General features: G+C 39.6%; 1 protein-coding gene across 2 annotated transcripts in view; it reads left to right on the forward strand.

The window, feature by feature from the left end:
* LOC117954356 (guanine nucleotide-binding protein G(olf) subunit alpha) overlaps positions 1 to 27,805 on the forward strand; it is a 51,979-nt gene that overhangs the window by 13,598 nt on the left and 10,576 nt on the right. For both annotated transcript variants that reach the window (XM_034888108.1, XM_034888109.1), the window contains exons 4-5: positions 518 to 637; positions 12,739 to 12,836. In XM_034888108.1, the coding sequence (XP_034743999.1) occupies positions 518 to 637; positions 12,739 to 12,836 (218 nt within the window). The remainder of the gene's footprint in view (positions 1 to 517; positions 638 to 12,738; positions 12,837 to 27,805) is intronic.

Below are 27,805 nucleotides of genomic sequence, written 5' to 3' on the forward strand. Positions count from 1 at the left end.
GGAACTCCAAGCATGTTTAGTTATGTCTGTTTCTCTGTGCTGTTGTTGTTTTTCACATAAACCGGGCTGGTTAAAGTTAACTAATGTTATAGAGGTCCGTTAAAACAAGCGCTATAAGAGCACACGTTGTGATAGACAACGGCAGAGAGAAACAGACTCACTTGCTGTTTGGGTGTTCCAGGTGAAGTCGTGCAAACCGCCGCTGTGGATGTACGGTAAAGCCAGAAGTTGAATGCGGTCAAGCCGTACAGGGAGATGAGGGGCTATTCGCTGTTTTTCTGTACTTCTTCAACTTTTAGAGACAGTCTAAAACATTTTTAACGTTATACTAACCCGTTAGGTAACGAAGGATTGCATCCCCTGGTACCTACGGTACTGTGGAAAAATGAGTACCGGCACGTTTTCAGAATTTTGGTATCGAGTTGGTACTGAAGTACCGGTTCTGTGACATCCCTATTCTATTCATCTTGCTTAATCCTTGTTTTTTTTGTTTCCCCCCACAATTTCTGCTTTGTAGACTATAGTGTCTGCGATGAGCACTTTAATACCCCCAGTTCCGCTAGCCAATCCAGAGGACCAATTCAGAATCGATTACATCAAAAGCATAGCACCTCTCTCCGACTTCGACTACTCACAGGTAAGACATTCTTAAAGTGTGCAGATGTGAACATGCATGAGAGAGACTGGTATAGTACATATGTGCTTTTTTGTCTTTCTTAATGTGGGTGTTGGATGGTATGTGATGAGAGGATTTGTTTTTGGCCAACAATGTAATGTTCCGGATATAGCTCATGGATATCAGATGTAATTTTGCTATACCACACCTAATGTTGCCTTTCTTCTTCTAATTTACTTCTTTTTTAACAAAGAAAAGCTAAGGGCATTGTATTTTCCTTCCATGGAAACATCTGTTAAATTGTATGAAATCAACATTTGGTTGATTCCGGTGCTTGTTAAAGGTTTGATTCCCGTGCTTAGTTGGGGCAGATGTATTGTATGTAGATTTGAATGCAAGTTTGAGCACATGGGATTCTTTTCAGTGTGTGATTAGCCTTCCGATAGCGCGAGGTCATGTGTTGGAAATGTAGATAATGTTTTACATAAATTTAAAAGTGTACCTTGTTTGACGCTGGCTGTGCTGCACCGCAAAACAGTGATGACCGAGCTGTAGATAGACTTTAAGAGGTATACATTTAATTTTTGTTGTTGGTGCACTTTGGGCTTCAATGGGAACCAAATGAAAGTATTAACATGCTATTATGTATAAATCAGGGATAGGGTTTGTTTCCATTTGGTGTATTGATCAGCTCTTTTGCTGTTGGTTATATACGAGTTGACAGTGATTTTTACACTCATGTTGAGGTGAGGCACTGGACAGTTTAAATTTGTCAAATGTTTCCTTTTTAATATATGATATCTTGTTTTTGAAGCGGAAACAATTAGTTACTAAATCAATTTTTTGTTCGACAGAGAAATAATCAGCCACTATTTTGATAACTGATTAATCGTTCAGCTTCAGTAGCTCTGCCTACTTCAGCTCGCCCTTCAATACAATAAACCTGGTCAATCTCTTCAATAATCTGTTGGACATGAATATTGAGCTCTGTATATGCTACTGGATCAGTGCTTCCTGTGGAGAACTTGGCAACAGAGGGCTAAGATAAAGAGCCTTTCATCTCGCCCTCTGACCCTTAGCACAGGCGCCCTCTAGGGTTGTGTCTTCTCACTCTGGCTCTTCTCCCTCTACACAAACAACTCCACACTACAGCTCAGTCACCATTCTTAAAATATGCAGACGACACATACATAATTGGACTGATAACAAAGACCGCTACCGTGAGCAAGTAGTCCAAGCAGCCACTTGGTGTCTTGAACAACCTCCAGCTCAACATATCTAAAACACAAGAAGTCAGATTTCAGGCACAGCCCCCTCCCCAAAACCCACATACACATCTCAGGAAAACCCATAATCATCACTGACTCTTTCACATTGGAGCTCTGTCTACTGACAGACAGATTTCCATCAACACCGGTAGCGCAACCGGCGCAACATACAAAAGTCTCACCATATGCTTGACTCGTAATGTTATTACCAAAGTGAGATCTTTCTGGATTGCATTTAACAGATAGCCCATGGTATAGATCATCTTCAGTGTTTCCCACAGGTTGAGAATTTATTTGAGGCGGTGGGTGGCGCAGGATGTGACGCTCGGCCTGTGATGGCTGGGTTCAGTAATAAACTAGTCAAACAAAGGTTTATGAACTATTTATTTAAAAAAAGGACTGCATGACAAGATATTTTGGAATAAAACTATGAAATAACTATTTACATATTTTAAAAAACAGACTAGAAGATGTTATAGATGAAGTGTAGCCTATGATGTGCTTTGTCAATTAAATATAGTTGGTTTGTCAAATACATGTTATGGTTCAACTAAACCTTAAAACCAAACTATGATTCATACAGAAAGATAAATGTTATTTTAAATCCCAACACTATGCACACATCATGTCTGCTTTTAACTCATGTTAAATCATATTACACTGAAGGCTATCCAAAGTACAGTCATTGTTCATTTAGTTATAGATTATGGATCATTGTTCAGGTGTTTTAATCTTTGTTCTTTGGATCCTAATAACGTTAAACAAGACTATACCTGTCTGTGTTACACTCATTATGCCCTCATCAGGACAGGTTTCTCTCATTCAAACAACTCTGGGTTCCAGTTTAAAACTTTTACGGCAAACTTGTGGCAAAAATTACTGGTTTTATTTGGGCTATAATGGGTATAGGCAAGTAGATAACGAGAACTGAAGGCCCGGTTAGCAACGATTAGCGCTGGTTAGCTCCTGTTAACTCAAAATATAAATCAGTTCAAGCAAAACACACTGGAGAGGCTGAATAATTAGACTCTAATAAATAACGTTCAAGTTGAGTTCACAGCAGTGTGGCCATGGTTTTAATGCAGTGTTTTAACGCGGTGTTTTATTATTACAGTAAATCCCACAGGAAGCAATATGCTACTACTAATGTAAGCCTGGCTCTGGCCTGACGCTGTGGCATGCATGGGGAAGGGGCTGGAGACCACTGGTCTTTGCGCACTATACAAATACATTGTTGATGGAAAAGAAATTAAATTCAGGTTTTATCTATTTGGGTGGGTTTAAATCTACCTGGGCGGGGCACCCAAGTAGAACCTATGTATGGGAAACACTGATCTTTTCACACTCAACACATCACTAACGTTAGTTCTTCTATCAGTACTTTTGAATGTTTTGGTGTAATTTATTATCACGCTGCAGCATCTCCTCTGCTCTGTGTGTTGGGGCTGAGGTCCTCAAAGTATGCCCGTTATTATAAGTGCAATAAAATGATCACGAGTAAAAAGCCAATACTTTATCAATACCCCTGTTCAGCAAGCATAAACAAGGAGCCTGAACATGTAGAAAAGTGATAATTCAATCAGCTCTGTCCACAGTCTCTCATCCACCGCCACTGTTTTACACAGTGCACACAGTGCACTCTAATAGCAAATTGTAACAAGCTAGCCTTGCATTACCAGACCTATCTGCACAGCGTTGTGTCAGCACTGTAGTAAGGTCTGGCTACAACACACAAACAGTACATTCTAGGGTAGGAGGAAAAAAAAAATCCCTTTCTTTAAACCAATCACAATTATCTTGGGCGGCGCAAAGCTCCAGATGCAGAGGTGCCTGTGAAAAATAGTCTTGAAGAAACTTGTTTGGGTGGTGGAACCTGGTGGGGCTAGTCTATATCCACAACGTTCCACTTCCGGGTTTGCTCCGTTGCCGATGGAAATTCTGCCGGATTTCCCTCATTTAGGCCGGATATCTGTTAACTTGGTCTTTCTTTCTGTTGGCATTTTAAACTCTGATCGATTTATGAGGACTATGGTTAACCTTTCCTCAGATCTCTGCAAGGTAAATCCAGACAGCTAGCTAAAGTATCTGTCCAATCTGAGGTTTCTGTTGCACGACTAAAACCACATTTGAACGTAGACTCTTAAAAGGCTACTTCTCTGCAAAAAGATATGCCATCTGAAATTCACTCAGACTTTTTCCTGGCAATGATCTTGTCGGACTACAAACAAGCTAATACAAAAGCTGTCTGTATGCTAGTCTAACTGTTTAGCTTTGTTTGCCACATAGCTTAAAATTTGGCAAATTCTTGGAACTTTAGCTGTTGGCTGAGACAAACCAGCCCCTCCTCCCTCTACCAGCAGTACTTGCAGGCAATGATTCACATCGGCAGAGGAGGACAGGATGAATGACATGTCTGTGTTCTACAGTTTTTCTAAAGTTCACTCAGTATTTTGATGTCAGGAATATTATTTATTTTATTTACTTTTTAGATGATTTTCTGGTGAGATTTGACTCCGTCACTAGTAGCATTAAATTGCACCATTTAAAATAATAAATAATTCCAGACGGGCATGCCCCAGGACTCCTCTAGGTGACTTCATGTCTTCGGCGCTCTTCATTGGACACGAGTCAAAAAAAGTTGAGTCAAAAAAATGCCTAACCACCACCCATGTATTCAAATGTCTTGGCACACATCAGAAACACACTCAAATAGTACATCAATAAAGATCATTTTACAAAAAAAGCCAAGCAAAGACTGTTTTCATAAGACAGCTGAACAAATTCATAGTAAAACAAAACCACCTTCATTTTTTCAGAACATTGAGAGCCTACTCAGCTCATCTATAACAGTTTGTTACAGCAGCATGGGCAGTCACACGCGCAAAAAACTGCAGTGCATAGTTAATAAATCGTCCAAGATTATTCTCTCCCCCCTACCATCAATTGAATGACTATATCACAAATGTAAAACCAAAAGAGCAAAAAACAACAAGCTCTGAGCCTTCTCACCCTGCCCACCACCTGTTCCAGCTGATGCCTTCTTTGAGGCGTCCCTGTTCACCAAATCATTCTGTTTTAAGTTGTATTAGGAACTTCGAACACTTTTCACTAACCCTGACAGAAATACTGCACTTTTCTTCTTGTGGTAATATTTGAATGTCTATTGTGTTATTATGTTTCTAATATAATTGATTAATTGATACCAATGTGTTTGATCTTCCTGGCACTGCTTTATTGAGCTTACCCACAATGCTGTCCAGAAAGCAAATTCCACTAACCTTGGTTATGTTGTCATTAATAAATGATTCATTGATCGAAGAACATGCCAAAATTCCAAAGTGCCAGCTTCTCCGGGATCTTTGTTTTGTATCTTTTGCAAACTGAGTTTTCGACGAACAACGCAAGACACTTGAAGCCTTAAAGCTAGAGTGTGGAACTATCACACATAAATGAACGTTTGTAACATTCAAGCCCTTGCTAAACAAGTTTACCCAATACTGATAAAGCCAGGAAAAGCATGTATCTCGCTCTATATTTCTTAGTGTAGCGAAGTTGTGGTATCTGGTTTCGTGGCGAGTCTGGAAACATTCCTGGGCTAATGTACCGGAAGTATGCCGATACAGCTTATTTTTACTGTGGTTTATCCACCCCACAACAATATTATTACATTAGCTACATACTGGGCCGTCAATCAACCTTGCTCACTCGATTACAGTTTTTTACAGCATAGCTGCTTATTCTGACTTTCTGATTAGTTACACAGTATGCCAGTCTACCTTTATTAACCAATACCTTGCAGACAGGAAAGGGGGAGAGTCCGTAGCAATGCCGCGTTATTATGAATCCCACTGCTGTCGACAGGGTTTTGTAAATACTCTCAATGCCAATGGGGGGGGGAACAAAAGTTCCGCACCTTAGCTTTAAGAGATTTTATTTTGACAATAATCACTCATGAAAATAAAAGTTAGTTGCAAGCTCCGTTTTTATCTTTGGGAACATATTTTGAAAAGTTTGGAGTTGTTCATCGTATGTAAAAAAGATATAGAGAAGTGGATTTCACATGTGGGTTTATCTCTAAGCCACAATATGGCATTTGACTTTACCAACAAGGCCTCAAAATTGAGCTAATATTCAAACCTTGTGGACAAGCCACTATTTTCTATAATCACTTCACTGCTTTATCCTTAAAGTGGCATTGTTTTCACATTGCTGCTTTACAACTTTGCATGGTGTTTCCCAGCTTCCCCCATTAAACGTAATTTAATGCAGCTACATTACAAGAATAGCCATTAAAAGGATGGGTGACTGTTTCCTCATAAGTCCTTGGTGTGAGTGTTAGCAGGGCAGCAGTAGTTTGTGCTGCTGTGATGTTGTGTTGTGTAAGGGCCGGGGCCATGGGGAGAGCCGGCACTGAGTTCCCAGGCCTGGCCAGGCCAAAGGGAACAACATTGCTCTGTTTGGAGTGTATGAGCTTGTCATCAGTCTCAGGCTTCACTTGTGCCGTCAGTGTCACCACTACTGTATATTGTCACTTAGTGCCACCAGGCATGATATTCAATACAGCAGGGCAAGAACACGGCCAATTAGTAACCTGTGGCTTTCACCTGTTGGCGCCGTTGTAAAAATGTGAAAGTATGTTTTACATGGAAACTTTTGGAGAGATGATGTTATAGATGGTATTGCCTTGGCAATAAACAAGCAGTTATTTAGTGACACAAACTGTTGTTTTCTTTAGCTATTCTTTGGGGAAAAAACCAAAAACGATACCCAACCCTAACGCTGAGGTAATTCTTGCTTTCATTTACTCAAGCAATTTATAGGTCAGAATCATGCAAAAACTTTTCTAACTCTGCTGTGTTCTCTGCCTTCTTTCGGCCCTTATGTTTACAGTTGTTGGTATTTATAGAATGAATAACAAAAATAATTTTGTTGTTTATCAAATTAAATAACTCTTTGGGGCATCAGAATTTGACGTGCTAGCATAGTTAGGTTTTTCCACTCAAGAAAAAAAAAAAGCCCAAGAACAATGTGTTGGGCTGTGTGTCTGGTTAGTCAAATAGGAAGGCGACAAGCTACAGAACTGTGGCTACCTTGCATCATAGTCTTTTGAATGTACTATTGGTGGAGAAGTTGGTGTCTTTTCTAAGTGATGGATTTTGTCCTGTAGGGATTTTGTGTGTTGGTGCAATATCATGACATTTACTGTTGCGGATGTTTATTTTTTGCTGTCAAACTTGAATGAAATACCTTCATGTAAAGCCCCATGATCTATGTTTATGATACAGATAGATCACATGAATATGAAGAAGATGTGCCTACAACACAACAAAATAGGCATGAAAGCGTTAGCTGCACTTTCCTTTGCATCCACCTTCATGACTGGATATTTTAGCAAGACATCCTTTTCTTCTTGTCGTACAGTATATGTGAATCAGCATGTTTCATCACCAGGCATCCTTTTTTGTAAAACCTTTCCCTGCATTAACTTGGGATAACAGTAGGTCCATGGAAAAAGAAAGCACTGACACAAGCGGTCATCTATGCAAATAGAAACAAATGCCACTGTGGTAGCTATGCTAGCCACCCGACAGTTTTCGTTGACGGAAGTGGAAATTGAAGTAAGCCCCTTTTTGTTACACCATGTAGTTTTCTGTCCATCAGATATGCTCAAGCCTACATGTAATCCTGGTTATTTGATGCTAGAACAAGAATTTAAGACCTGTTATTTCTATACAATCTCAACAAAAGAACAAGGACTAAGCCCACAAATGTTTTTTTAAGGTATGAATTACAGTCTGTTGTGAAAGTTGAGCTTCATATTATCATGTAAGCCCCACCCATTAATGTACAGATCCCATTTTGTGTTGGGGTGCAGAATTACTGTACTGATTACTGGAAATTTATACACCATGGCTAATCTGTCAGTGAGTGTGTAACATTATTTAAAATTGTCTGATGTCAGTTTACAGGCCTACCCATAATTATGACTTTCTAGGAACGTGACCTGCATTGTGCTGCTGTTGTTATTCAGCCGTGAAGGGTACCACCTCTATAGCATTCCCTTGTTGTTACATTTTTGGTGATTTCCTTGGGATGAACAGCTTCAGTAGAAGTTAGTTTTTTCTTTAATCAATTACCTGAGGATCTGGGATGTGGGGCAAAGGGTAGCACGAAGGGCTGCTTCATTTTTTTGGATTTATGTTATGAAAGATGAACAGTCTCGAACAGTTGCTCCCTCCCTCCTTTGCTTAAACTCTGTTAAATTGGTCTGTTCTCGTTTTTTTTAAGTGAGTAACCCATGGAAGTCAGGTCTCTCTGTGCTGGGTGACTGTTATCTAACACAGTCAGGTATTCTTTTCAGATCCAATCAATGTGGTGTTGATGGTTTACTGAGAACTAGTTGTCTGCCTGGCTAAGTGTGGAGGGATTTGAGATTAGTGGCTGTACATTTTGCTCAAAGGCCAAAGGTCTCTTCAAAACTTTACCCCCTCACAACAGAAGATGCAAGCCATTAGCTCCCCCAACTTTGTTTTGCTAAGTCAAATCAGATTTAGGCCATTTTGTTCCCTGTGTCAGCCTGACCTATATGATTCAAGTAAATATTACATCACGCACACAACTTGATTAACATCGAAACCAAGGCTGAACTGAGGATAGGTCCTAGCAGAGCCACCGAACATCAGCATCCTATGGCTGGTGATGGAGGGGGACTGGAAGTGGAGTGGGAAGAGCACAGGAAAGAGTTAAAAAACTTGAGTTATAGAAGACTCCCTCCTGGTCTCTTTCTGTGTTATCAGTTCCTCTGTAGGGCACTGCAGCACACACTGCATTTATTCAAAGGCCCAGTGTCACACGCCTCTGTGGAAAAGAGCCTTGAGGACCATACTCTGCTCTCCCCCCTGCCCCTTCCACTCTCTACCCCTTGTCCTCCCTACATCCAGTCCCAATGCTTGATAGCTTTGTCAGGTTCTTCTTTGGGTTTTCAAGCCCCTGGTCTAAAGAATTTGTTGAGACCTGCAGAACTAATAGCAGAAGAATGTAATCGGCGCTGTTGAATCTTATTGATACTAGTTGAGGTGGGTGTTAAAGTTTGACTGAAAAAAAAAGAAGTGGAAATAAATACAGGCAAGAAAGCAAATATGGCCCCATTTTCTTTCCTAATCAAGAGTTTGGTGTAGCAAGTAAAGGCAAAAGTGAACCATGGTTGGAAAATTAAAATGAATGTGTTAATCTATCATACTTGGGTAAAATGTACTTGAACACCCATGTTTAGATCAATCCTGCCTAAAGTGTGCGCTTGCATTTATCTGTAATAAAAAAGCAAACAAATATTAACGTCACACTGCAGTCTCTGTGATACTTCTGCGGACTGGATCAGTGGATTTCCTCCATGTTGAACTTAATCACCGGATCTGCCGAGAGGAGATCTCTCGGACCATGTGATCATTTATCAGAGTCCTTCTCCCTCGCTCTCTGGTTCGGGGCTAGTTTCACCCTCTCCTCAATCACAGCGCAGAACCAGTGCTGAGTGCAGAGAGTCATGTGGTTGTTCCAGGCTAGAGGAGGAGCCCATCTGAAAGACATGTGCACAGGAGGCGACGAGGAATATTAGCCCAGTCATCTTTTGTTAAGGACACACAGAAAAGTCCTGTGAAATGTTTTAAAGTTGTTGATAAGATGAGTTCCCCTCAAAATGCTTCCACTGAGACATGTGTCATAATTTAGAGCATCATGCCTATGGATGGATTTTATTTGTATATTTTAAGAGATGTAGCTGTTGTGTTATCAGAAGTCGGATCACAGTTAAGTTATGCCATCCAAGGGAACCACCTCTGTTGCTTTGGCTTACAGTTCAGAGAAGAGAGCATGTGACCAGATCAGCTTGAATTCAGGAACTGTTGGATAAACCTGTATCGAAGAAGTGTATAAGAGCTATAATCAACTTTCTCTGCTACTGCTGAGAGAGGTGTAAAGTAACACTCGTTATCGTATAGAGTATTAAATAGCTTTTATATATTTGTTTTATTTTGCAAACACAATGTCAAGATATTTCATACATAAATCTCATTATTCATATTTCAGATCCTTCACATTAGGACAAAACAAACAAGAATTGCTAAAAAAAAAATATATATATATACCTAGAGATTGGCATGGTTTTATTTCAGTTAGACTAATAACCCGTTTGATTTGCATTGAGAGATGATTTTATGGAATGTATCCCATGCCAATCCCTATGTATGGTGAAGGGTATGTGATGATATGGGGCAAGGGAACTTTATTAGGATGCATAGTATCCTGGATCCATGAAATAACTGGCCTATAATAATACAAATCTGCCTGCCTCTATGGGAATTTAACATAGGGGTATGTATACTTATGCCCCCTCTATTTTAAGGAAGAACATTTATTTATTTACAATACATAATGTATTTACAAAGAAAATTGGTGTCCTTAAAGGTTGGATTTTACCTCATTTTTTAATTAAGGAATTAAGATAAATTTCCAAAACATGATTTTTTTATTCTTCTTTTTAGTCAACTTAAGCATGTGCATGTAAACTTATGAGCACCACTGTATGTCTATTTTATTTTCTTCACGGTGCAACAAGACTTTCCTCTTTTTAGCAGAACCGCCCCCAACCCTTTAACATTCCTACTCAAAATGTAATGCTGGCATGGCATCGTAACATCATAATATGAACACTTATAAAACCGAGATGCATTACAAAAAACACAAAAAAGGTGAAAAAGAAATACAGGCTTTACCAAACACCTTAAACTAACTCCCACCCCCTAACATTATGTACTCCCTGTATATGTCCCCCCTCTATGCAGTGAAAGTGGTGCTGCATGGTATACAGTCAGCTCCACCTCAGTTACATTAAACTTAACTATCCGTATAGAAGTTTAAACGTGTCCTTAAACTATTGTCCATTACAAGTAAAAAAACAAAAAAACAACAACACTGTCAATTCTCTAAATTACTCATTTAAATCCTTTAGCCATCTGGTCAAAAATTAGGATGATGAAAGAAAAAAAAAAAAAAAGGGAAAAGGAAAAAGCAGGTGTAGAAATAGTAATAATTGAGAATCCAACCACCATGTAGTCTGAACACGTGAAAGAGATCCATATACGAACATTTCACACTTGTGGATCCCGGAAGGGAGGGTTTGATTACCTGCTCATAATGCTATCTGCTCATTGCCTCTTTAGCGTCAGCAAATGTCACCGTGGTCTCTTGATGAGTAACTATCAGCTTGCATGGATGCAGGAGGCCGTATTTCACTCTCGCTTCACTCAATCAAACTTTTATGTCCTTAAATTCGGCTCTCTTCTTCAACAGGTCAGGGGAAAGATCGGGGAAGATATGTATTTTCTTCCCCTGAAACTTCAGATTTCCAGCTACTTCCCCGGCAAGTTTCATAATAATACTTTTAGTTTCCCAGCTAAACAGCCGGGCAATCATTGTGCGCGCCTGTGAAGAGCATTCATGTGACCATTTGTAACTGAGTCACTGTAGTCTTTGCAAGTACTAGTTTGTACTTGAGAAGAATACATAATACATAATTCTACTTCCACTATTAATATGACTGTATGTATGTGCATGAAGTAATTGGAGCTTGTATCTTGTTATTTGTATTTTTTAGTCTTTACATAACCAACTTAAAAAAAAAATATATATATATATATATATATATATATATATATATATATATATAATATACATTTAAAAAAAAAACTTTTTAGAGGCAGTTACAGCAGCGTCTCTGGCTATGAAGCACTTTGCTAGATGGGGTCTGTGAGCCCTGGTTTTAGTATACTTCCCCGTGTAGGCTCAATGGTACAGTACCAAATCTGGCAACGACAAGTGTCTGAGAAACTGTGCACACTCACTGTGCCCTGCTGTGTTTCACCAGGAAATAGTTAGACAATATGTTTGTAGTTGTATCTTTTTACTTCAGACTGGGTCAGGCTAGCTGTATCCTCCTGCTTCCAGTTTGTATGCTAAGCTAGGCTAAACACATCCCCAATCTAGCTCCATACATATTGTACAGACATGAAAATAAACAAATGAGCGTGTTCCCAAAACGTTGAACTATGCCTCCAACTTAATACTAATACTTACTGGTGGAGTAAGATATTTTACTACTCTCTTTGCTCCTATAAACGGCAGTCCTTGGAACCCAGCTGCTCTACCTAAACAGCTCAGTGACCAACCGTAGATGACAGTGTTGTGCTGGGCAGATGTGTGTATGAGCTATATGTATCTAACGTGTGTAACTGTAAGGGTGCTACTTGGTGTAGATGAGAAACTGTGTATATGACCAATTAGATCTCTTTGTAACAATGTATACCCAAATGGGGCTATAGAATTTTCCATTTGGTGGGTTTGTTTGTTTAGCCATTTAGTTATCATGGCAGCACAAGTTTCAACAACTTTAAGTCACATTTTCAAAATACAAGTTCAGATTTCCAAAATGTCTGCAGAATAGTTGTAAGTTACTGAACACATTCAGTCTTACCTGTTCACAACTGTATTTTCTACAGTATGCAGGCAAACTTTCTGCTAAAGTGACCCAGACATATACTGGCGATTAGGTGATCATGATTTTGGCATTTGTGTAAAGGTAAATAAAAATTTTTTTTTTCAAGAATCGCTTTTTCTTGAAATACAAAGTGTATTCAAAAGCTCACTAAAGAGGCTGTTGATGAAGTGTCTTTAGGTGTGCTTCAACAGTGTCAATATGAATGAATTTAAGGCCCCTGACCTTCCCATCATGACATTGTACTACAAGTCTTTGTGTTGTATGTTATTTTCAGTTTCTTAATGTTTATTGTTTCTTTCCTTCAGGAGTTCTTTGATCATGCAAAGAAGCTGTGGGACGACGAAGGAGTGAAGGCATGCTTTGAGAGGTCCAATGAGTACCAGCTCATCGACTGTGCACAATAGTGAGTTCAAACATTGAAAGACATTTTGTGGTGTGACTTTAAGTTTAGTATACTTGCAGGTTTACAAAAGATTGATAACTATTCTATGTATAGCATACGCCATTCGATCAGTTATTTTGTGCAGCTAGAGTATAGTGAGAACAAAATATGCCAGCTGTTTTTTTGTTCTGACAGCCTGTAAAATTGTAACTATGGTCACATCCCTGCTCGGTCCGTCTTCTCTGTGTCATGTTTGAGGTGAACGATCTGCGATGTGTGCCGGTGTCAAGTCATATATGAATATGGCTGAGATATGTTTACTCTGGGTGTGGCAAGGCAGGCAGCAGTTATATTCGTCCTTTGGAAAATTATACATGTATCTCCTCATGTCAGCGTGTTTGACAACTCAGCATGGCAATATGCAAAGCCTGGTCTGGCCTGTATTAACATTCTTAATTCATTGGACATGTATTTATGTAATGTGTCTGTAAATACATGTAAAGATATGATAATGCTGTAGTTAAAGTTGAGATTTCTCATTTTAGTGTTGCTGATGGTAACAACCTACCTATGCAGTTGATAGACTAGACGTCAGTGTTTTTAAGACTGGACAAAAGCTATGTGGGTAATGATTTGATTTTGGCTATCTGTATAGAGGTTTCCCTAATACAATTGTACTCTAGATACTGTAGATAAGAAATGCAGATAACTGCAGTGTGGCAAGGCGTAGAAACTGATGCCTCTTTGCACGGTGCCCCAAATTGTTCGGAAGGCTCCTACTTTACCTTGGGTCACCATAGTGTGCTGGTTGTTCATAGTGGAGGGCCCCTGCCTTGCCTGTAAAAGGAAGTTTGGATATGCAAAGTGACTCACTGTGCTCTCCTTCTGCTTCCTCTCTGACTCACCTCTGGATTCACATGTAAATATGAGGACATGTACATGGTACAGACTCATGGAGTGCAGCGCGCTGGAAGTTGTCCGCTCCTGTCCAAAAGGTTGGCTCCCTTAATCTCTCAGGGTTTGGTCAAAGGCACACGTTATCAGTGACAAGAGATATTGTCTTGTTGTCAGCGATCCGTGAGCCCGCGTTATATAGATGTAACGTTGAGATGTTTTAAAGACGGTAAAGTATGTAGACAAACCGTCTTTGTACACTTCCTTACTATCTTCCGTTTCTTGAACATAAATTTGACTTCGGGTCAAATTTTCCACTGGTTGCCCTGCCTGAAACCAGCTTCCATAGAAAGGAGAGAGATAGTCAGGTGATGGGTGGAGAGTCACATGAATCTGTAAGGTGGAGCTGTTACAGTCCAAGTCAGAGTCCAGAGTCAGTATGTTTGCAGTGCAACTGCACAATATGTTCAAAAGCATCTTGTGTTTATTTTAATCAATATTCCAGTATCATCATGATACCACATACTATTGTGGCATCATCGAGATTTAAAATCTTCTAGCTTGTTGTCCTGTTACCACTCTGTAGATGCAGTGGTCTTCTGAATGTTGAAATCAGAAAGGTCTGTATTTTAATAATACCTGAAAGCACTGAGGCTTGCGACTAGCTGAAGAACTGAAAATACAGCTGTCCTGTGACATGAGTAAACATTAACAGAGTGAAATGAAGACAGTGAAAAGCATACAGTATTTAAAGAGAGTGCTATATGTGGAGTGCATTTACTGGTTTTGGAACTTGGTCACTGTGCATTTTGTCCTCATGTTCTAAGTTTAAGGATGTTGTTTGCATGAAATTGGTGATACATTGACTGTTCTATTTATTTTAAGTTCCAAATCCTACCTCATCCTCCTCTTCAATATCATTAATTTTTTTATTGCCCTTCTTGCTGTTCTCCTCACAATCCCTCGCCTCTCTGGCTGTTACATTGCTGCTTTTGATTGGTTAACAACTGGTGAGCAGTTGTATGTTTGGCCCAAACCTTTTTTTTTTATAAGCTGTGTGTAAAGGAGATAAAACATGATAAAACGTGCCGCTTCATGTGGTTTAGTGTATAAATGTACAAACTGTGATTTTAGTTTTTACGTGGTTTATTGTCTTGCAGTCCTGGTGTGGTTGCTCTTACTTTCATTTTCCAGTAGCTCTGTGTTTTCCTACTTTAATGGCAGTTCAGTTGTGTGATAGTTGTTTCGTTGCTCAAGTGCTTTTCCTTGTCTATAGGAACAGTATGAGTGATTTAGTGCTTTGAATTCACTAACAATTCATCTTGAATTATAATGAATCAATCTCAATATCTACCATGATTTTTGGAGCAGGAAACAACTTTGCACATTTTCAATTCATTGTGAAATCTCACTGTTCAGTAGCAACATTACAATGTGCCTCTATTGTCAGTGTGTTTGATTGATGTCTGGAATTCGTCAGACTGTGTGGCCTCACACTTACTTCCTCTCTGTTTTAACCTCTGTATGAACCTCTCTATGAACTTTGTGGACGAAGGGCATTCATAGATACGTTTTCCTACATGGCTGAGACCTGTCTGTGTGTACCACTAACCTACACTAACTTTTCTTAGCAACTATCCTGGAAGTATTGAAACACTGGCAGACAGCTTCAGCAGCCAACTGGATTGAAATGAAAGGAGCAGAGGTTATACCTTTGGACTGTATTTAAACAAACTTTATATTATTTGGACAATGTCTGTTGTTATTTTGGCTATTCCTCTAAGTGAAATACTATAAGCGTCTGTCTGTTAGCTTGTCCCTGTTCTCAAGACTAGCTAGGCGCCTTGCATCGACCCAATAACCTACAATAACAACCTCACACAACAATTTTCTTATAGTATAGGAAACTTTTATTTCATCTTCTACTTTTGTTCTCTACGCCTGCTCGCTTTTATTTTTGTGTTCTCAATAGGGATGTCTGTCTGTTTTTATATCAACAAAAGTACACAATACCAAAGTCTACACCATGATGTGTAAAAAAGGATAGAAAATTAATACTTAGATTATTTCCTTTATAAAACATAAGAAAAAAACACAGCAATAGTGGCAACGGTCCCATAATTAAAAAAGCATTTACAAATTAGATATATGATAAATATAAACCGTTCAACAAAATAAAAACACACCACTAGTGGCGTGTAGCCTGCAAATAATGAATGAAATGAACCCATTACTAAATAGATCAATTACAAAGCATTAATCCTTTTCTCCTCGTGGACATCCTCCTTTGGTAGATACTGGCAAAAATAGACAGAGGGAAAGAGCAATATTTTAGTTATCAAACTGTCTGACAATGACTAAAACAGTGTAGGCAACAGGTGCTAAGGTGCACTCATGAACACACACACACGTTATCCTCTGATACATCGATCTGGATCAATATATTGATTCAATCCTTAACGAGCTTAAAAAATTGTTTGTTTTTAATTTAAATGACTGGAAGAGCCTAGTAATAATATTGTTAAATCATATATTAGTGTTTTTTTGTAAATAAATATAAATGTAACTGATTGTGTTATATGGGTAATGTATCTTCTCGTATTGGTCAAAGGCCTTTGAATTGAATCAAATCTAAAGTGAATCTTGGCAGACTGTGATACCAGTAAATATTGCAGCGTTGTCCTAGGAATCAATATAATATTATATCGTGGTATAATGTGGGATTTATACCCCTAATGCCAGCAGGCGGTGGTAATCTATTCATCATTCTAAAAAAACAGCCGGATACAAAAGTTGCTATCATGCCGACAGCAAACGGCATACGAATCGGCACCAGCAAAACCGAAGAGAGCCTCCGGACCCTCTACTTCACTACCACGCCTGGCTAACCAGACTGTCCATCTTCCGGGCTGTCATCCATTCTCTCGACAAAGAAGTCTCCCTGCAGTGGGAGTGGAGGGACCGGTGGTCCTGCTAGCTGGTTAGCTAACGTTAGCTTGCTAATTCCACCCACCCAACATGCCTTCATGGTTACCCTGGTGACCGAAAATGAGCCAGACAGCACTGTCACTCATCTGGCGATAGCAATGTGCTTTCCTATGATGTGACAAGAGTGCGTGAATGAAACGGTAAAGGCCGGCCGGCTAATTAGCTAGCTTGCTTGCTAGGGGGCTAATTGTTTACCAGTGCAGAGGGTGCAGAGAAAGAAAAGTCTAACATTATGATCCTAATATTCAATTTCATAATATAGGATATTATTTAGTTAACGTCAGCTTATATTGTAATGTGCAGGTATGTAGGTCTTTTGAAGACATGTTTATGTTGAAATAAATACTTACATTATACTTAATGTTAACATCTTACCTAATGTTACACAAGTACGATAGTTAAAAACAGCATATTACGTTATGTCTGCTGTGTTATTGACATGATGTGCAAATATAGTTATTCCAATTATTCAAACATGTTTTTTTTTTAGACAAAACAGTCAAACATTTTGATGAGATTAAGAACAAAAGTGCACTCTTTCCTCACTACGGTTTTCTTTTTTTTCTTTCCTTTTTTTCAAAAACCACCAAACAGGATCACAGCAAAAGAAAATTGGGTTTGATTTAGCTACATGTCGTATTTAGATTTTGTGAAGGCAGATTATATACTTCTGCCATCTCATCTGTGTTGTCCTTCACAGACCTTGCTGCACCGGCAGATATTTTTCCAGCAGGCCTAAAGCTGGACAGCCCATTGGACAGAGGCACAGGAAATAAGTATGGGCCGATGGCAAGCGCTTGTAATGCCAAAGAGCATGTCCATATTGATGCGTGTGGAATCCTGTCACCCATTGATCCGCCCTCTGCATTGCACATTTATATGTTTTAAGAGCACAGATATGTGTCTGCCAGTTGATTGATTATGAGCTATTTTCAGCTGCGGCGGACTGGTTCCATTGCAATGCTTTGGATGTGTCAATGGCAAAATCAAACACTTTTTCACACGCAAATCGGAACTTCCAGGCCTTCTGTTTGTTGCAGACCACCAGCATAGATGACACAATTCATGACATAATTCATACACTAAGGTATTTCTTACTGTAGTGGATGATTTTTACCCAGTTATAGATTCTGCCTGGGCTGGTATAGAGGTTGGTGTGCTCAGTGGCTGGGAAGCCAGGCTGCAGCAGCAGGGACCGGGTCAGAGGAGAGCTGCCCTGGATGGACCTGGAGTATGGGAATGTAACTGAAAAAAATGAGTCTATGAAACAGCTGATTGATATAGCAGGGGTTTAATACTGCAGTGTGAATAAGGCCTTTGATGGAAATGGCTGATGCGGGGTTAGGTACAGGAGCAGGTTGAGGCAGTAAATGCTGTAAAGATTTTTGTGATTTAAAATAATGTACCTCCAAATATTATGAGTAACCAACAGTAGCCTCTCTTTAAGTAGTTTGAGTCAAAAGACCACTTGCTATTTAAGAAACAACATGTTTTTTTGTCTAAAGCTAATAATAGGTTACCAGTATGCTTTCAGTTTCTGGCTGCAGGAAACAAGTGATGCAGATAAGAGAAGTTGTATGTGACCTGAATGAATTTAACAGCATTTAATCCAAGTTAACATTAGAACTGAACCAATTATTGAACTAATTGATTGGTGTACAAAAGAAAATATTTACTACTACCATTTATTCTATAAAGTCATTTTTAAAACAAAAATGCCAAACATGTCATGGTTCAAGCTTCTCAATTTTGAGAATTTGATGCTTTTCTTTGTTACATGTGATGCTATACTAAATATCTTTAGAGTGTTAATATCTTTAAGTTTTGGACGGACAAAGCAAACAATTTGAAGATGTTACTTTGGGGTTCAGTAAATTGTGTTGGAGATTTTTCACAATTTTTGGCATTTAATAGACCAGATGATTAATTGATTAACCAACAAATAATTGGCAAATTAATGGATAATAGAAATATTCGCAACTTGCGGCCATACTTGTCTTACTCAGTGTTAGTCATACTTTTAAAGGTCCCTGTGGTTTCAATCAATATTATTATTATTATTATTATTATTATTATTATTAATATGATCATTATTATTATTATTATTATTGTTGTATTTATCTCCATAATCCAATCTAAAGGTTATGGTAATCACACCCCACACACCACTAAATAAACACATTTGAAAACCTACAGGAATATGAGATTTGGCCCCGATTCACCCTTCATAATCATACAAATATCAGATTGTTCTTGCATCAGCCGTCCAGAGAAATTTACATTTTTCGGCACTATTGCCATTGATCCTAATAAGGATTAAATGGAAGGAGGAAGGTTTGTACTGAGGGAAAGTGGGGGCTTTTCAGAGTGAATTGGAAAATGGGTGTCATCATCATACACTTAGAAAAGATGTTAATAACAACATGTCTTGACTCCTGGGGGAATTGGAATGAAAACCTCTGGTAAATCTAAATCACATTCAGCAACATTTTTAGATATGTTCTCTTTTGGTCTGACCAACAGGACAAACCTAAAAGACTAATTTTACACCGAAAGAAAACAGCAAATATTCAGATTGTAAATTGGAGTTGAGTTGAGTACCAGTGTTGATGCTTAAAAAGCAACTAAAACTACTAATTATTTAAACTCTTGTGTTTGATAATTGTTGCAGCTCTTTAAAAGATTAATGGATATTTTTGCTTAAAGAGTCTCAGTGCATCACAAATGTTTAAATTCGCAAGCAACATCACAAGTCAGGATGTAGAGTTGGTCCAGGATGGAGAGGTAAAGCTGGGAGGGGACGGAGCTCCAGCAGTCTCTGGGTTCTGGAGATGGGACTATGGATAGACATATCCAAGGCTGGGTCTGGATCTTGGCTTAGGCTGGGGTAAGTGCTGGTCACGGGACTCTGTCACCAACCCGGGGGCCACTGACACAGTCATCTGGGGCTGTAAAGTGCTAAGAATGGCTGGCATTGTCAGCCAGCCCCGGCCCCTGAAGGGCCTGCAGAAACAGAGGGGTTTTGCAAACAGTGGATCTCCTCAATAAGAAGCCTCTTCTGTTCACAGAAGAGCCCGAGAGAGCGATATTTATACACCCGTTGCATGTCACTGCTGCTTTTTCCTGTCACCAATAAGTTGCTTCATTTCTCAATGTTTTAATGTTACACAGTATAAAACCAACAGATGAGGCTAATTATGACAGAGTCTGGGCTCGTCTTACATGTCTGAACTAATCTGTGTGTTTATATTTCAATGTAATTACTTGTTTGAGATTGGTTACAGTTCTGTTACAGAAATGGCTTTCTTACTTCTTTAATGTTTGTCTCACTGCAGCCAGAGCAACATTTGAAGTTGTGTTAAACCTTAATGGACTGTATTGTTTAGGGCTTGCATTATTTGAGAATGAAATCTGAAGTCACAGTTTGAGTGAAAAATGTAATCTTACTATAAAGCAAGGAGTCGCTGTCTGTCTGTCTGCCTGCATGTTTGTCCTTTGAATGTCTCGAGAACCATTCATCCAATCTACTTCATGCTAGGTGGGTGTTTGCCGAGTACCCAGGGACCTGCAGAGTCAAAGTTGGTGCAATTTGGATAGGCGACACGTTTAATATTAATAAAACCTTGAATAAACACGCAAACAGTGCTCTCTGCAGGGGCTTCAGGCCCTGCGGACTGACTCGAGCATGTTTTCACCTGGCTTCTAGGTGGGAAGGTATTAAGGAAACAGTCCTGTGCAGGGCTCTACTGTATAGTGTATTGAGAGGGGACCCCTTTTAACTGTTACACCGACAAACACCATGCTCGGTACAGCTCAAGAACCGATGAAGAAAGTGAGACGGCAGACATTACATTATAGCAAACTCAAACATTTCAAGCACCAACAATGTAACTTTTGGAAAGAAAGCTTTTTTCCCGGAATAAGCCTGGTTCCAAAGAGCTAGCTGTTTTCAAGTTACGCATAGAGGCCTACTTTAGCAATGCTTAGGCGAGTAGAATCCCAACTATGTCATAGTAACTATGTTGTTTTAGCTATGGAGCAGTTGACAAAATTAAGAAATATGATGTTTTCAGTTGCCTAAAGAAAGAACAAAACAATGTATTTGGTGTGATTTTTATTTGGTGGGAATTCGGATAATGTATTACAAGCTTTGGTTCTAAATAGGGATTGACCGATACTGGTTTTTATAGGCCGATACTGCTACCGTTCATAGTATTTTTTTTTTTTCTTTTCTTTTTTAAAAATATATTCAAAAGTTATACACAGTGACAAACAATGCACTGAGAGCTGGGTAACGCGTCCCAGGGCCAAAAGACTGAGAGGAAAGACGGCAGGGAGGGAGATAAAACAACACAAACACATAAATAAACAGACATACACACACATAAAGACACACAGACACATGACAAGGGACCAAACACATGCGCGTGTTAGGGCGGCACAAGGCTACACCCCGGACCTCAATGATTCAGCAATGCTGAGCTAAGTGTCCAGCGTCTTTCCTGGTACTCCATGGATGCGCGCCGTAGAGTTCCATAAACACGACATCCAAAAAGGAAAAGTCCATGGACGGATAGATAGATCATAAGGTGGTTTCCAACGGGTTGCAATCATTCTCATCGCAGCTGTAAGTCCAGCAAATACAGCACGTTTTTGAGTTCTTGAGCGCTGAAAGGCTGACAGGTCATTTAGAATCAAGACATTGACAGTAACTGGCACAGTAACATTACTCAAGGCGGAAATTTGGGATGCAATATTGTTCCAGAACTGACCAATAGGAGAGCACTTCCTGATCATGTGAAGAATTGTGCCTCCTCAGATTATAGTAGTTAATGAAACCGAAGGGCGATATTTGGAACCAATATACATTTACAGTGAAAAATGTAATCTTAAAATCCAACTTAATATTTAGGAATGTTACAAACTCCAACACAAAACTTTTTTAAACGCTTTAAGCAATTATCTTATAAATTAGAAACTTTCTAATACTCAGTATCAGAGAGTCAGTCAGATAGTGTTGTGGGCGGGACACTAGGTCAGACTCGATGGTGAGTTAAACCGAAGCAGAGGGACAGACACAGAGCTGTAGTAGAGCCAAAGTAGCGCATATTTTAATGAATTACCTTTATCTGTTATCAGGCAAATAAAACACTGATACAGATAATCTGCAAACTGCCAAAAACACCCCGATAATCGTCAAGGGCGATTATCCCAAGTTCTAAAAAAGCACAGATGATGAGGATGTTGTTACTTCCATTTAACAAACTTAAAAATAGCCTAAATGGATTTGTTCCATTAAATCTCTCTATCTTTTTTGTGGGCCTTTTAACAAGTTCCCCACAGCGCAATTCAAATCTTAATTATAACTGCATCAATTGTAAAAATAAATAAATAAATAAATAAATAATAACTTTACTTTAACTCTTTATAAAATGCCTTAATCCAGATTAAGAAAAACCTTTGTGTCGCTTGCTCAAATCAGATGACCCTGCTGTCAGCTGATTGAGGAATAATCAAAGAGGGCACTGTGTGTGTGTGTGTGTGTGTGTGTTGGAATATATCTGTGACTGTGTGGAAATGTGTTTGTGTGCATGATTTCTGAAGAAAAGGAAGGAGGGGGTTTGACCTGAACTGTAGAATCTGATCTACTGGAAGCTCAATGGGACTCCGTCTACACAAACCAGTGTCCTTAAGGTTGTTAAAGCCCCCTGTGGGACTGACTCTCTCTTCTTCTTTCTCTCTTGCGCTCTCTGTCTATCTATTCAGTCCTCTCTTGAGGCCAGAAGGCAAAAGCAGAGAGGATGTTGCGGAACACATGTTGTTTCCTATATGAAGTGTGTGTGTGTGTGTGTGTGTGTGTGTGTGTGTGTGTGTGTGTGTGTGTGTGAGAGACATTTAACATCTTCAAATTTACCATAGGGCCTGAGATTTAGTGTTACTGTAATTGTTAATGGCTTTCTGTCCATTAGGTAAGTGCTCTAATGTACTGTGGATGTTATTTAAAGTTGTAGATGTTGTGTTTTTAGAAAGCTCTCAGCCTGCCCGGACATTTGGAAACAGTTAAGAGAGCCTTTAGCTGCCCAGCATAGCATGCTACATGTCACAAGATTAGCTACACTACCAGTGTGTTTTCATTTGGTTTCTAGAGACCAGAGGCTCTGACAGCCTGAATTTAGTCAATAAGTTGGATCCCATTTGAAAGCAGGCACTGCTCTATTTAAAAACGATACACATTTTGAGTATATTTAAAATCTATGTCTAAAGGTATGGAAAAATAAAATAATCCACCACAATTGCTTTATTCCTGAGAACATGTTCTGTAACTTTCATCTCAGTTTACCTATCAAATTAGCAAAATCTTGCCATGTTTAGATGTTTGTAGGTTCATGTTAGTTTCTCTGAATGTTTAATATGAACTGTGCTGCCGAGAGAAAAGGGAATTTATGGTCCACTTAAAGAAGGGGAATTGTATCTATAAATAGATTTTTATTTTTGGGTTAAAATGTGCGTCCATTTTAAAGGACAGAGAGAGACAGAGCGAGGCTGGTGAATGGCGGATATCTGCAAGTCTGTTACTGTGTGCTGACTACACACGCACACACGCACACACACACACACACAGAGACCTAACTCTCTCTCTCACACACCACACACAAATACATACACACCCTGCCGTTGACCAGGAGTGTAAAGGCACAGACTGCTGGAAGACAGCAGTGGCGCTGCAGGTTCCCTACTCAGAGATTGTGGAATGGTCGTCCAGAGACCCCCTCCTCCTCCTATTCCTCCTCTCTCCCTCTCTCTTCACTGAGGCTCCCCCTCCTCTCTCTCCCCCCTCTGTTGCTCCCTTTTCTCCCCCTCCCCTTCCACCCCCCTTAGAGCTTATGTAAACTAGCTGTGGAGCCAGGGCAAGCTGAGGCTATTTTTAGCAGCAGCACTGCAGAGCAGAAACTGGCGGAGGGTCACGTGTGCGCAGCCGAATCAAAGGGAGTATCCCGGCAATGCGCTGTAAACAAAGGGAAGGTCTGTAGCAGAAGGTGAGACACAAAACGCCTCTGTGTTGGTTTTGTGTGTGTGAGCAACTACGCACTGCCTGGCTACACCTTGTCCTCTCTTAATGACATAAAACAAATCATTGCGAGTGTATGAATGCACCTTTAATGGTTTCCTGCTCGCTCTGTCTCCCTCACTTCACACACACACACACAAGAAGCTTAACCATTTATGCCACTGCTAAAGTTTGTGTGTGTGTGTGTGTGTGTTGATCAAAGTGGGGTTTGACACTCAAGGAGACATTTTGCTGTCTAATCAGACAGGGGCTCCCAGCTCCACACTCTCTCCCTGTTCATATCAGAGTGAGCAGCAGCAGACTTGAAGTGAGGCAAAAATCCATCAAAAGACATATGACAATGTGTGTTTAGCATTGACATTAGCATGTTTTGTATCACATGGGGTCTCTCAATCCCTTAGTGCCTGCCCAGAGGTTGGCCTGGTTGTGTGCTGTAGGTCAGGTTGTGTACCATGTGGGCCTGGCTAGCAGTGAGGCTAGCAGTTAGCGTTGTCCAGCCACACCCAGGAAAAAGGTCTCCTTTCCAACTCTGCCACTAGTCAAACAAGCCTCAACTTTCACCTCCTCTGGAATGTGGTCAGAGGGGGGCACAAAGCTATTTATAGAAACCTTTTTTATTTTTCTGTCACAGCGGTTTGTTTGCCTAGACAGTTTGAGCTGTTGGCCGTTTTATCAGGCCAGGGTGAAGGAGGTAGCTTGGAGGCTAACTTAAGTAAACATTTGGCTCCAGAACAAGCCATGGTTGGGGCAGTTCGGTTGGATGATTTATTGTTGTAGGCATTCTTAACCTGAGATTCTGCAGCTTCTCCATACTGACCAGATAGATAAAGACCCCATCTTAAAGTATCCTGACAAAACATTCTGCTAAGGGAAAATCTGTTTCTTCTTTGTATGCTGATGTGGTTCTTCAGACTGATACTGTATTTTAAAACCATATGTATTTATAAATATATTTCCATTACACATCCTCAAAGGCATAATGTACTTATATATTCTTTTGTGTAGCTTTGTTGCTTGCTAATTTGACTTTCTATAGCTGCCGGAGCATAAACACCGGAATCTAAGCATAAACAAATCGATTAGTCCATCATATATAAAATGAATTGCCAACTATTTTGGTAGTCACTAAATCCTTTAAGTTCTTTCTAAAACCCAAATTAATGTTATTGTCCCATCCTCTAGATTGTCTGGATTAGGTGTTTTTTGTTGTTGTTGTTGTTGTATAAGTGATTCTAGAAGTAGGTTTGTGTTTTTGAGTATTAGTCACTTTTTTTTTTAAAGCAATGTTTGACATTATGCTTAGGGTATTTCAGAGTTGTGTAGCAGTGGAGTAAGATGATGGGGTCTGTAACATCAGTGGGCTTTACTAGTGAGTGATAACATTTTACTAAATAGCAAGTTGACCAAAACTTCTCTTTAGGCCCTTTGACTCAACTGTTCTCATCTAATTGTTGGCAAAAACACTGAACACACATTACGCTGTACAAATATCCCATCAAATCACTCCAAATCCATTTCCCCTGATCCGTGGCGTAACAGAAATGACTACATTGGTAATTTATTGACTAGCTTCAGCTCAGCGCGCATAAAGCCGCTGTGTTTTTTTTTTTTTAACCTTTGAGCATTGAGGATGTGTAGATTTCTCTATAGAAGCCGTCACAACATCACCACAGTTTACAGTAACCACTTGATCATGAAGAGTCATTTCCAGTGGGCATTACCTTAACTGGGCCCATCACTTGGCACTCGTATTGACTGCTTTAAGATTTAACATCTTTATCAATTATCCCCACGGTGCAGCTTTCAATTCCTATAACTCCTCTGTATATAATTATCACAACTGACACTGTGTCTGCCTCCTTGTAACAGACCTTGTGTCTCTTTACATACTACAGACTACACATTACATTCCACCCCTTACTGAAAATGTGACTTATTTTTGGTTGTGTGTTTGAGATGGTGGCACTCTAAAATAATCTGTCTTCTTCATAAACCTAAATTTACTGTGCCCTCCCACCGAACACACACACACACACACACACACACACACACACACACACACACACACACACACACACACACACACACACACAGGGTGACACACAATATATATAGAGAGAGAAAGAGAGAGAGAAGTGGTATGGACCAACTGGGGTTGCCATGGGAACCCAGCTGCTAAAAGCAGGCAGGGTCAGTGTGGAAGAGAGGCTGTGTGCAGCAGGAGCGAAGGGATGCCACCCGGAGGGCTGTTTGGGAACTACACAAATAGCACACAGGCCTCAACAGCTCCAGTTCTGCCAGAGAATCATCTGCCTCTTTAAAATCTTAAAATTAGAGTTGAAAAGGAAATTATTTCACTTTTTGTTATGGAGAATGTATTTCCTTCTGTGGATATGGTTCATTTCTAAACATGACCCAGTTCAGCCAGCACGGCTGGGTTCAGGCTTATGCAATCTGCACTGATACAGTATACTCCTTTGTCTAATATAAGTCATTGGTTATTGACTTTTGATTAAGGGAAAAGAGGAAAAGCTCTTTTTCACCAGGTCACCAGTTGACTTCGGAAACGAACAACTAATTTGTCATGGAGTCTGTGGTTGTCTATGGGCGAGAGAATTGAAACCTACTTGATATTGTTGATTAGTCTATATTTATTTCCTTTTCTATTTTTGGCACAGACTAATTTAGTAGCTGACAGATATTGTATCGATGTTGAGCCTCAACATCATTTGGAGAAACCCATAAGTCAATTTCACTGTGAGAACTGTTGTTGGGAGCTACGCATGGGGCACGGTTCAGACCCGACAGAGTCCCTGTGTTCCCACTGTAGTTTGAATTTGGAGGCTGAGGTTATTTTAAGCAGAGGTAATGTAATGGTCCACGTAGACATTGAGCAGAGACAAAAGGGCATTACAATGTATTTCACATTTTTATACAACACCTTTCAAAACCATGACTTGATGCGGCCCTGGAAGGCGAATTGGCGGCGTTGAGATAAAGCAGGCACTTTTGTTTACACAAGATTTGGTTTGACTTTCAGGAGTGTCTCCGTTCTTGCTCCTATATTTAGGAAGTACCCACTGAGCCGTTGATGGATTTGTCTAGTTTTAAATCTATCTCCCAAACTGCACAGTGTTCCTGTTTGGATGGATAAGTTGAACCCCTGGGCTCAGATCTTTCCACCAGGTGACCAGGACCCTGTACAGCTCCACCTTCACACTGTCCTGCTGCGAGTGACTCTGTGTGCTGCTACATTTCTTGGTCATTTATTTGATAAATTGCAGCAGCACTATTTTAATAATTTTTTTAAAGCAAGAGCACATCTTCTCCAATGTAAGGATTTGCTACTTAACTCTGTTATATATCATTTAAACTATATATTTATTTATTCTAAGACAAAGTTTAAAGATAACAAAGAGAAGTAATTGAGACATGGATCCATAATTGAATAAAATGTAAGCTCTTATCAAAGATTTGATGTGGAGATCCTGTTTTGTTTGTTGTAAACAGTTTATTTAGTGTCCTGTTGAATAATGGGCAGTCATTGTTGTTACTGTCATGTTTCTGCTTTTGCACTTCCCAGAGATTGTTTGTCAAACAGTTTGGCCTGTACATTGATGCCCTTGGGCGTCAATTTTCCATCAATGAAGTTAAGGTGGTGCTCTATTCTTTTTTCAGTCTGCAATGTTGGACAACGCTGCTCATACTGTTTTTGTTCTCCTATTTATTCCAAATTAAGGACATGGATTGTTACTTTTAATTGTCCTCTTTGTTCATGGCAAAATAAACATAAAACACAACTAAGTTACAGTAAATATACGATACCAGAAAATATGTACGGGCCCAACAGAAAACATTTAAATAAAGCTTCACCAGTTAGAAAAGTTTTTGTGCTGCTACCACGTCCGGCAGTGAGTTTTTAAAGCGCTGTCACCAGTCAGTTGGAGACTAAAGTGAAAGTCCATTATGCTGGCCTGAGCGGCTCAAAATATGGAAACTATTGATTGGATCCTCTGCACTGCTAATTAAAGATGGTCCA

Source organism: Etheostoma cragini, chromosome 12 (assembly GCF_013103735.1).
Source record: "Etheostoma cragini isolate CJK2018 chromosome 12, CSU_Ecrag_1.0, whole genome shotgun sequence".
Lineage (NCBI taxonomy): Eukaryota > Metazoa > Chordata > Actinopteri > Perciformes > Percidae > Etheostoma > Etheostoma cragini.